Source organism: Lithobates pipiens, unplaced genomic scaffold, assembly GCF_037356315.1.
Source record: "Lithobates pipiens isolate NorthernLeopardFrog02 unplaced genomic scaffold, aLitPip1_a1.2 Scaffold_8, whole genome shotgun sequence".
In the NCBI taxonomy this organism is placed as follows: Eukaryota; Metazoa; Chordata; class Amphibia; order Anura; family Ranidae; genus Lithobates; species Lithobates pipiens.
This window is the reverse complement of record NW_027507903.1, coordinates 447,541,097-447,553,111: the sequence shown is the minus strand read 5'-3', so window position 1 is coordinate 447,553,111 and position 12,015 is coordinate 447,541,097. Positions and strand designations below refer to the sequence as shown.

Here is a 12,015-nt window from a genome sequence, read left to right as displayed (position 1 = left end):
GCACTACAATAATTTTGACTAACAGCCTTTCTGACCATTAGGGGACCAAAAATCAGGTAGTTTTGGGGATGAATTGTGTTTCGTTAGTTCCATAGACAATAAAGAATTTCACTGAAATCATGCCCAATGGTCATGTGGTTTTCTATGCCAGTATATAATGTAATTATAATCATATCAAATGGCCAAGTCCTGTTAGAAGGTGTAGTGTCCAGTACAAGGAATGAAAGAACTGTGATTGATTTTATTGCCCAGTGGTCAGGTCATGTTAGAGATGCAATGTTCATTAGGGGTTTATTTAGCCATCATGATTCAGCAACAAAAATATGCACGGGCTTCTCTTCTGCCAGTTTCTATAATCATTACTATCATAACTCACACATTGATCACAGGGTCACTGTGTTAATTCAAACTCACGGTATACAACAAGCCATAAAATGCATTAAGTGAACACCATAGTAGCTGTGATGTACGTACCCCATACACCAACTCTCCCACCATTCCATTCCATGCCTTCATGTCTGAATCACGAGCACCATACTTCCCATCCTTTACAATCTCCAGTTTGTACTTGAATCCAACATGCTTGGCAATTTCCTGAGCCAGCTCTACGCAGTACCCCTCAAACTTATCGTTGCCTTCAAATTCATCAGCATTCTTTTTGTACATAACATAGGGAGATTCCTAATAGAAGAAGAAATAATGGAATTATTTTTATTCAAAAAGACAAAGGGAATTTGAAAAGTGTAATAACCTTAACATTCAGTATTCATCTTTATCTGATTTGACTATAGGAACCCAAATCCATGCAAATTGATGAAGTCAGTCACACTCTGTGCACTTAGATTACTTTTTTGGGCATGTGTAGCACACCTAATGTCCTCTACTGGTTAAAGTAAAACTATGGTTTCCCATTAATAAAAAAATATGTGCTACAGTATTATAAGTGCATCAACACTTCTTAGTACCCCTGCAAGTCCAACAATTACCTGCTGATCCTGATAGTGATGGTTCGGCAATGATGCTGCACTGCTTTTGAATTCAGAGTATAGGTATCACTCTCGTGTAAGGCGTGCTTGCTTGCACTACAGTGGGATGAAAAAAATGTTGCAGGGGAGTTGCTATCAGCCTTGTCACTGGTGATTCACAAGCCTGTAGCTTGTCAATCAGCACCTGGCCACACCTAGTTCCTTACACTTCTTTCTGGATTAAAAGCACTACTTTTGTTGCTAAAATCCTCCCATTGGGAGCTGCAGTGCTTTGCAGTGGGTACAAGTGAGCTACAAATAAGGGGGATTCGGCTTAACCCTATGTGATCAAACTTTGCCCATTCTATTCAAATAAAAGTTCTTGCATGATATGAACACTACTACATCAATCAGTACCATTGTCGTCTAACATTGACTATGCACTTTGCACTGTAATTCTAGATCTAATTTAAATCTACCACCAAATACATATTCCTCTAAATTATTATAAATGGTATTAATGCTTTATGTAAATATAAAAGAATGACACTCTTGGCCATCATCCGTGATGTACATAATAAAATATATAAAAGGCTTATGTGTCACTCCAATGTCATTGGCCAACCAGGGTGAAGTCGGAGTGGCGCGCCAATCTGCGCATGCCTAGTTGTATCGGCTGCGTGTTTATACTCTGTGCAATTTTAAAGCTGGGTGGCAGGGGTATGAATAGAGGACACCATAAGATGGAGATTGTTGTACACTGTAACTCCTGGGTCTTTTTGGGCACTGAAATATCTTAGTATGTTAATATTTTGTTTCTGTTTGGCTTTGAGAACTATAAAGACTGTTTTTATGCATATTGTCCAACTCCAAGCTGTATAAACTTAAATGCTTTTTGGATTTAAGCATATCAGGTGATGTGTATTTGTGTAATGAGGGAGGGAGTGGACTAAGGAGATCAAGACCCTATATCAAGGTGTGCATAATTTTTAGTCAGCTTTGTTTCCTCGGGCAAAATGGGCCAAAAAAGAGATTTAACTTACTCTGAAAAGTCAAAAATTTTAAAAAGTCTTTTAGAGGGATGCATCTTGAAATCGCTAAGATATTGGGGAGTAATCACAGAATCATCATACGTTTTGTTGCAAATAGTCAACAGGGTCACAAGAAACATGTTGAGAAGAAAAGACGCAAAGATTTGAGAAGAATAAAACGTGAAGCTACCAGGAACTCATTATCCTCCAGTTCTGTCTAATTCCAGAATTGCAACCTACCTGGAGTGCCCAGAAGTACAAGGTGTTCAATGCTCAGAGATATGGTCTAGGTAAGGTTGGCTGAAACCTAAGCACCACGGAACAAGACACATACTGTAAGTTGAAATGTCAAGACTGGGCCAAGAAATATCCGAAGACAGATTGTTCAAAGGTTTTTTTGGACTGATGAGATGAGGGTGACTCTTGACAGACCAGATGGATGGGCCTGTGGTTGGATCAGTAACCAGAGCTCCACTTTTAATCAGATGCCAGCAAGGTGGAGGTGGGGTACTGGTATTGGTTGGTATTATTAAAGATGAGCTAGTTGGACATTTTGGGGTTGAAGATGAACTCAAAATCAACTCCCAAACCTACTGCCAGTTTTTAGAAGACACTTCCTTCAAGCATTGGTACAGGAAAAAGTCTGCATATTTCAAGAAGACCATGATATTTATGCAGGACAATGCTCCATCGCATGCATCGAGGTACTCCACTGCTTGACTAGGGAGTAAAGGCCTTAAAGATTAAACAATAACAACATGGTCCCCATCATCACCTTACCTAAACCCTATTGATAACTTGTGGGCCCTTCTTAAACAGGAAATTTACGGTGAAGGAAAACAGTACACCTCTTTGAACAGTGTCTGGGAGGCTGTGGTTGCTGCTGCACAAAAAGTTGGTCGTCAACAGATCAGGAAACTGATGGACTCCGTGAATGGAAGGCTTATGACTTTTACTGAAAAGAAGGGTGACTATATTGGTCACTGAATTTTTTTTTTTTTACGTCAGAAATGTTTATTTGTAAATTTAGATTTGTCTGTTAATTATTTTCATTTTAACAAATGAAAATAAACAAGTGAAATGGGACAATTTTTTTATTTTTCATTTAGTTTTATTATATTTCTGCACACTAATAGTTGCCCAATATTAGATATTCTCCGAAGATAGATATTCTCCGAAGGAATCAAAAAACCTCACTTTTACTTTCTTAAATATTCAGATTTGAGGTTTATTAACATTTTGGATTGACTGAGAGCACTGCAATATATATATATATATATATATATATATATATATATATGTTCAGAATTTTTATATATATGATTTCATGTTTGGCCTGTCTAGTCCAAATTTTTTTTTTCTTTTTTTTTTTCTAATTGTTTATGTAGGGATTTGTAGGGCTTTGCAGTACATGCAGTGCCTTGCAAAAGTATTCACCCCCCCTCCCCCTTGGCTTTTTACCTATTTTGTTACATTACAGCCTTTGGTTCAATGTTTTTTTAATCTGAATTATATGTGATGGATCAGAACACAATAGTCTAAGTTGGTGAATTTAAATTAGAAATATACATAAAACTATTTTTCAGAAATAAAAAACTGATAATTGACTTGTGCGTATGTATTCACTCCCTTTGTTATGAAGCTCATAAAAAGCTCTGGTGCAACCAATTATTATTATTATTATTATAATACACGTTTTATCTAGCTCCAACAGTTTATGCAGTGATTTACAATGTATAGGGGGGGGGGAACAACACACTTACAGTACAATTCAATACAAAAGGTACAGGAGGGCCCTGCTCGTAGAGCTTACATTATAAAGGGAGGGGGTGGTAATACAAAAGGTAATAGCTACAGAGAATGATTTGATGGGGTAGCTCAGCTACAGTTGTTAGCTGGGTGTGGGATAGGCTTTCCTGAATAAATCTCCTAAAGGTGGACAGGGTAGGGGCTGATCGGATATACCGGGGCAGGGAGTTCCAGAGGATGGGAGAGGCTCTGGAGAAGTCCTGAAGGCGAGTATGGGAGGAGGTAACAAGGGAGCTAGAGAGCAGGAGGTCCTGGGAGGAGTGGAGGGGATGATTTGGGCGATATCTGCAGATGAGGTTGGTGATGTAGATGGGGGCAATGTTGTGAATGGCCTTTTATGTTATGGTTAGCATTTTGGATTTTACACAGTGGGGTAGGGCAAGCCAGTGAAGGGATTGGCAGAGAGGAGCAGCAGTCACGGATCGGTTAGTGAGGTGTATTAGTCAAGTGGCAGAATTCATAATAGACTAAAGGGGGATAGCCTGCTTAAGGGTAGACCATTATGGAGAGAGTTGCAGTAGTCAAGGCGGTAATAATCAAGGAGTGAATAAGTTGCTTTGTGGTGTCATTAGTCAGGAAGGGTCAAATTCTGGAAATGTTGTGGAGGTTAAGGCGGCAGGATTTAGCCAGTGATTGGATATGGGGGCTGAAGGAGAGGTCAGAGTCAAGGATTAAACCCGGGACCCTGGCGTGTGTACATCCATATCGATATGTCATTCAGTAAGTTTGAGATCCGTGAGGAGATCAAGGGGGTGAGTTGAGGAGTGGAGAGATAGATCTGGGTGTTGTTGGCATAGAGGTGGTATTGGAAGCCATGGGAGGTTATCAACTGGCCCAGGGAAGAGGTATATAGTGAGAATAGGAGAGGCCCAAGGAGGGAGCCTTGGAGTACCCCAACAGAAAGAGGAAGGGAAGTGGAGGAGATGGAGTTGTAAGTGACACTGAAAGTGCGCTGAGATATTTAGGAGGGGAACCAGGATAAAGCAGAATCACGGAGGCCAAGGGAGTGTAATTTGCTGAGGAGTAGCAGGTGGTCAACTGTGTCAAAGGTAGCAGAGAGGTCTAAAAGTATGAGTATGGAATAGTGCCCATTGGTTTTAGCAGTTAGTAGGTCATTGGTGAGTTTTAGTAGGACAGTTTCAGTAGAATGTAGTGGGGGGAAGCCAGACTGTAGGGGGTCAAGAAGGTTGTTGTCTGTGAGGTAGCGACTCATTTGGTCATGAATAAGCTGTTCAATGAGCTTGGAGGCATACAGGAGCAAGGAGATGGGTCTTAAGTTATTCAAACAGGTGGGGTCTAGTGAGGGTTTTTTGAGTATAGGGATAACCAGTGCATGTTTGAGCAGGGAAGGAAAGGTGGCGGAGGAGAGGGAGAGGTTGTTTACCTTTAGAATTCACATAATTAGTGAAATGATGTGCAATCTAAGTGTCACATGATCTGTCATTACATATATGCACCTTTTTGAAAGGCCCCAGAGGTTGCAACACCTAAGCAAGAGGCACCACTAACCAAACACTGCATGAAGACCAAGGAACTCTGCAAACATGTAAGGGACAATGTTGTTGAGAAGTACAAGTCAGGTTTAGGCTATAAAAAGTATCCAAATCTTTGATGATACCTAGGAGCACCATCAAATCTATCATTACCAAATGGAAAGAACATGGTAAAACAGCAAACCTGCCAAGAGACGGCCGCACACCAAAACTCACGGACTGGGCAAGGAGGACATTAATCAGAGAGGCAGCACAGAGACCTAAGGTAACCCTGGAGGAGCTGCAGAGTTCCACAACAGAGACTGGAGTATCTGTACATAGGACAACAATAAGCCGTATGCTCCATAGAGTTGGGCTTTATTTCAGAGTGGCCAGAAGTAAGCCATTACTTTCAGCAAAAAACAAAATGGCATGTTTTGAGTTTGCAAAAAAGCATGTGGGAGACTCCCAAAATGTATGGAGGTGCTCTGGTCTGATAAGACTAAAATTGAACTTTTTGGCCATCAAAGAAAAAGCTATCTCCGGCGCAAACCCAACACATCACATCATTCAAAGAACACCATTGAAACATGGTGATGGCAGCATCATGCTGTGGGGATGTTTTTCACCAGTCAGGACTGGAAAACTGGTCAGAGTTGAGGCAAAGATGGATGGTGCTAAATACAGGGATATTCTTGAGCAAAACCTGTACCACTCTGTGTATGATTTAAGGCTAGGACAGATGTTCACTTTCCAACAGGACAATGACCCTAAACACACTGCTAAATCAACACTTGAGTGGTTTAAGGGGGAACATGTAAATGTGTTGGAATGGCCTAGTCAAAGCCCAGACCTCAATCCAATAGAAAATCTGTGGTCAGACTTAACGATTGGTGTTCACAACCGCAAACCATCCAACTTGAATGAGCTGGAGCAATTTTGCAAGGAGGAATGGGCAAAAATCCCAGTGGTAAGATGTGGCAAGTTCTGAGAGACTTATCCAAAGCGACTTGGAGCTGTGATAGCCGCAAAAGGTGGCTCTACAAAGTATTGACTTTAGGGGGGCTGAATAGTTAAGCACATTGACTTTTTTGTTATTTTGTCCTATTTATTGTTTGCTTCACAAAATTAATAATAAAAAAAAAATCTTCAAAGTTGTGGGCATGTTCTGCAAATCTTCAAACAATCCATGTTAATTCCAGGTTGTGAAGCAACAAAAATGCCAAGGGGGGTGAATGCTTTTGCAAGGCACTGTAGTTTATAGTAGATGCAAAGATATTGTTTAGAGATTGTAACCTATGTCAGTGGTCATCAACCCTGTCCTCAGGGCCCATTAACAGGCCAGGTTTGCAAGATAACTGAAATACATCACAGGTGATATCATTTTCTGCTCAGTGATTGCAGTACTCTAGTCTGCATCTCCCCAAGGTAATACATAAAACCTGGCCTGTTAGTGGGCCCTGAGGACAGGGTTGATGACCACTGACCTATGTCACTTTATGTATGTATAACCAAACATGCTTTATTTCATTTTGGATAGAGTAGGGAAGGGTTAAACTCCATCAGTTAATTTTTTTCTGCCTGTACTTCAAAAGTTATCTGCTATGTTATAGTGGAAATCTAGAAATATTAATTGTCCCTAAGCAGTAACCTGAAAAGTGTACCCTTTGTCTGAAATTCCTCCTAAAAAAAAATAGCAGGGCATTTTCTAGTATTTGAGAGTGCCTAGGAACAGCCATAGCTGTATATCTGCAGTGTAAGATATAAGGCACTGCTCTGTGACTGCTAATCTCAATCGATTTGGAGTAAGATCTGGTGATGTCACTACTGTAGTGATCACTGTTCTTTTTGCTGGTGGCTCTGACATGAGCAAGTAAAGCCTTGCCTATACCAAGATGGCTGTACCATACCAGTCAATGACCTCAAACTTCCCTTTATAAACCCAGCTCAGACACTGCCAAATTGCTGGATTATCTTCAGTCCCCACTTGTTCCTGTGCTAGTGTGTGATCTGTCTAAACTTGTTGCGACCTGGAAACCTATTTGACTACTCTTGATTGACGCTTGCCATTGATCTCGGATTTGTACCTTGACCATTCTACTTCTTTGCCCCTTTTGTACTCAGCTGCCAGATTGGAACCGATCTCGACCATTCTTCTTCTGTATTTTATATGTATTTTATATGTATTTTATTTTACTTCTAACTCTTTTATACTTCATTGCCAAACTGGACTTGACCTTGTCTCAGGTCTCAGACTAAGGCTTACACGGTGCTCCGCACCCCTGGCACCCATGCCACTTGGTGTCCACCAAATCTCTGTCTCCATCTCCAGAGCCTTCAAGGATCCGAGGTGCAAGGGAGGTCTCCCCCCTACTTCGGTCTTACCTTTGGTACGTGGCCCTCGTGACAGATAATACAAATCTACTCTGGAATTTATTTCTATTTCCATAATGCCAACAGGATTTCCTTAAGCACTTCTGTTTTGTTTGAGGCTTCTATGGGACTAGCCTCAGAAATTGATTCCAATATAACTGATAAAATGCTCATATACAATATTAAACATTAACAAAAGGAGATCATAGTGCTTCTTAGGCATCGTTCACCCAGGGCGTACAATACCCTATGCCTATGTAGGGCCGTTTATACATGCATGGGGCAGAGATGTTCCATGCATCCCTGTGCAGGCAGTCCCATTCATGTTTGTTGAGGCAAGGCGGCTGCATGGACACATCTGCTGTATCCCAATATGATGTATGTGTTAGTGTGGGTATACTTGTTTAGTTCAGAAATGGCTGTGTCCAAGCAGGCATCAATCAAACTGCCTGCACTGGGATGTAAGGAACACCTGTGCATCCTCGTGCAGGTTAACACGGCCCTGCACAGGTGTTCGATTATGTACGCCCTTTGTAAACGAGGCTTCATGCACTCAGCGATAAAAACCTGAGAGAGGTTCTAATCCTTCCCTACTCTATACAAAACTAAAAAAAAAGTTGGGGTGTACAAACATTTTAAAAGCTGGATTTGTAATGGGCTTGCATGAGCTTATCTGTTTTATTAAAATAGAGGTAACTGTGGCAAAGCAACCCACGGGAGTCAGTAAAGTCATTTTTCTGTTAACTGCCTCAGATTGCCAATCTGTTTCTAAGCCATGCCTTGTAAACGATACATTAGAATTCCTAGCAATTTCCTTTGCCTGAGAAACCAACCAATCTGAATTAAATAAAGGCTTAGACATGGACTGCTGTCTGCAACTGGGGGGGATCTGGAAGCCTAGACATAGACAAATCTTGTTAATAAAAAAAAAAAAAAATCGAGGAAGAACTTGATATCAAATTGGAGCAGCATGATGTCCAAACACAGCCTTGGTTGTGATCTTATCACACCTCTGCAGTTACTAATGCTGAATCTTTGCTCCTGGCTGTCTGCAGCGAATTTATACATATATAGATTTCTAAATCTGATTTATTAATGTATCATAGGACAAAACTGTTCTCAGAACTTGTTTCATAAAATATTTTATTTATGACTTTTCTGTGGTACAGTAAATCATTGGCTTTTTCAGGTTCAGGAAGTGATCCCTTGCGTATTTTGAAGTCATTATTTCTTTGGCAGGAAATATAAATAAACTGGTGACATCAGTATTACCCACTATTATCCCATACCTCCCAACTTTTTGAGACAAGACCGAGGGACACTTATTAGCAAAAGTATGTTGGTATAGGACACCCCCCTGTCATGCCCCCTTAATGGAGAATTATACAAAAGAAAAAAAAAAATGATTGATTAAACCCACAAGCATTTCTTTTTTACCACTATTCTTTTATACTGGCTTTAGAATTTACAATTGCAGCAATTTAGAAATTGGATGAAAGGTTTAGCACTGGGAAACATAAATAGTGCATTTTATTTACAGCTATATAGATCCGACCAAAATGAGGGAGACAAATGAGGAGGAAAGAGGTACAGAGGAACATTTTTCGAAATCAGGGACAGTCCCTCAAAATCAGGAACAGTCCCACAAAACCAGGGACAGTCCCTCAAAATCAGGGACAGTCCCACAAAACCAGGGACAGTCCCTCAAAATCAGGGACAGTCCCTCAAAATCAGGGACAGGCCCACAAAAATCAGGGACAGTTGGTAGCTATGATTAGCCAGCTTTGGGCATCTGTGCGCAGCAACCCACACTGGCTAGAACAGTGTTTCTCAACTCCAGTCCTCAAGGCGCCCCCAACAGGTCATGTTTTCAGGATTTCCCTCAGATGAAATGGCTGTAGTAATTACTAAGGCAGGGAAACTGATCCAATCACCTGTGCAAAATAATGGAAAGCCTGAAAACATGACTTGTTGGGGCGCCTTCAGGAGTGGAGTTGAGAAACACTGGGCTAGAAGATAAACGTTCATTTGAATGAGCTGAAAGATGTCGGTGTTAATTAAGGAGCAGCACCTGCCGAATTTGTATGTTTAGAAGAGTTGGTACAAGCAGTGTGCTCGCACCACTCTTTGTTAATTCAACCAAGTGTAGAACAAGGTATAGAATGTCAGTAATGGAAATAAATCAGCTGCAGGGAGACCACAGGCAATACCGGTGACTGCCTGGTACTTTGTCATCTGCCTGGCTTTTTGGGCACAGCTTGCACAGATCAATTCTTTAACCACTTAAGGACTGGGCCCAGCCGGCCGAACATGGGGATACTGGGGTTATGGCAGCTATCTGCTGCCATAATAACAATATTTGTCCCCAAAGTAGGGACATACATCGGCGTGTGGATGTCGGCAAGTGGTTAAAACCAGGAACTTCTCGTTTACAAGTTTAAGCCTATGTTCATATTGTGCCGTTTTGACATGCTATTGCAACGGCACTGCCCGAATCGGTTCAACGCCGACTTTGTGGCGCTGCACCGATTCCCAAAAATAGTTCCTGTACCACTTTTGGTGACTTCAGGGGCAATTCGAATAGACATCTGTGCATGAACCCCTGTCAAATCGTCCCTGAGTTAGAACTGCATTGCTGATTTGAAATCATGCGAGTTCAGCTGAACTCACACAATTTAAAACCCGCCCTCAATGTGAACCTGGGCTAAGGCTGTATGCACACTGGCTTAAAAAATGCTGCTACTACAGGAGTTTTGTGTTCTGTCTGTAGAAGTTTTATGTTATCCTATGTGTTAGGACAATTACAGACATATTTTAAGCTCAATGTTTCTGATTGAAAAAAGCAAAACTCTACTAAACTCGACTAAACTCTGCACAAAAAATGCTCTATATGAGCGTGTTTCCCTGCCAAGGGAACTGGCATTTTTTTAAGCCCAATATGCATGAAGCCTAAATCAGTATTATTTTACAAAAAAATACTTATGTCACGTACACATGACCGTTTTAACCTTCAGAATAAAATCTGATGTTTTTTTCGCCGGAGTTCTGACCGATTGCCTATACACAATCACACCAAAGTCTGTTTGTTTCGAACGCGATGACGTACAACGGGACTAGAAAAGGAAGTTCAATAGTCAGTAGCCAATATGTGCCCTTGTGTTGTTTTTGGTCCATCGGAATAGCATACAGACGAACGGATTTCCAGATAGGAATTGATTCCGTCGGAAAGATTTAAAACATGTTCTATTTCTAGGTCCGTCAGCATTTTTGAAGAAAATAGTCAGATGAAGGCCACACACGATCGGAATATCCAATGAAATTATTCCGTCTGACTTTTTCTGCCAGAAAGTCCAGTCGTGTGTACACAGCATTAGAATCCCCAAACATTATATATTTATTTTTTAGCAGGGACCCTAGGGAATAAAATGACGATCATTGCAATTTTTTATGTCGCACTGTATTTGTGCAGCGATTTTGCAAAGACAATTTTTTTGGAAAGAATACACTTTAGGATGAATTAAGAAAAAAGAAAACACAATATATATCCTGTTTTTTTGAAAATGTGAAAGATGATGATGATGTTACGCTGAGTAAATAGATACCTAACAGGTGACGCTTTAAAATTGTTCCACGCTCGAGGAATGATGACAAACTATGGCACTTAAAAATCTCCACAGGTGACGCTTTAAAAGCTTTTACAGGTTACATGTTTAGAGTTACAGATGAGGCCTAGTGCTAGAATTATTGCTCTCGCTGTCACATTTGCGGTGATACCTCACATGTGTGGTGCAAATACTGTTTACAAATTTGTGGGTGACTTACGTATGCATTCCCTTCTGTGTGCAAGAACAGAGGGATGGTGGTGCTTCAAATTTAATAAAACATATTTTTTTCTTATTTATTTTACTTTTTATTTATACACTGTCCCGTTATTATTATTTTTTTTAAAAATCCCTTGTAATGGCAATATGAATGACATGCCCTCTTTATGGAGAGATCTGGGGTCAAAAAGACTCCTTTACATTTAACCACTTAATAACCGGCCTATAGCCGATTAACGGCTATAGGTCGGTTTGCTATCTCTAAGAGGCCGTTAATTAACGGCCTCCCGGAGAATCGTTCGTGCGCGCCCCCCTGGGGCGCGCACGCCGGAACATCCGTGCTCGCCGAGTTCACGGGACCCGGCGCAACACGGATCGCGGTAAAGGACCAATGGCAGCGGTCCTTTACCACGTGATCGCTCCGTCCAATGACGGAGCGATCACAAATGTAAACAATTCGGCTTGCCGGGTCAAGCTAAGGTCATCAGTCTCCTCTCCTCACACCGATGCAGCGTGAGAGGAGAGGAGAACATCCCAGTGAAAA

The 12,015-nt window shown here is 41.0% G+C and overlaps 1 protein-coding gene across 4 annotated transcripts in view; it reads right to left on the bottom strand.

Moving 5' to 3' along the window:
- The window catches only part of GRIA1 (glutamate ionotropic receptor AMPA type subunit 1), a 410,043-nt gene that overhangs the window by 106,277 nt on the left and 291,751 nt on the right, over positions 1 to 12,015 (bottom strand). For all 4 annotated transcript variants that reach the window (XM_077468352.1, XM_077468351.1, XM_077468354.1 and 1 more), the window contains exon 10: positions 475 to 681. In XM_077468352.1, coding sequence (XP_077324478.1) covers positions 475 to 681 — 207 coding nt within the window. The remainder of the gene's footprint in view (positions 1 to 474; positions 682 to 12,015) is intronic.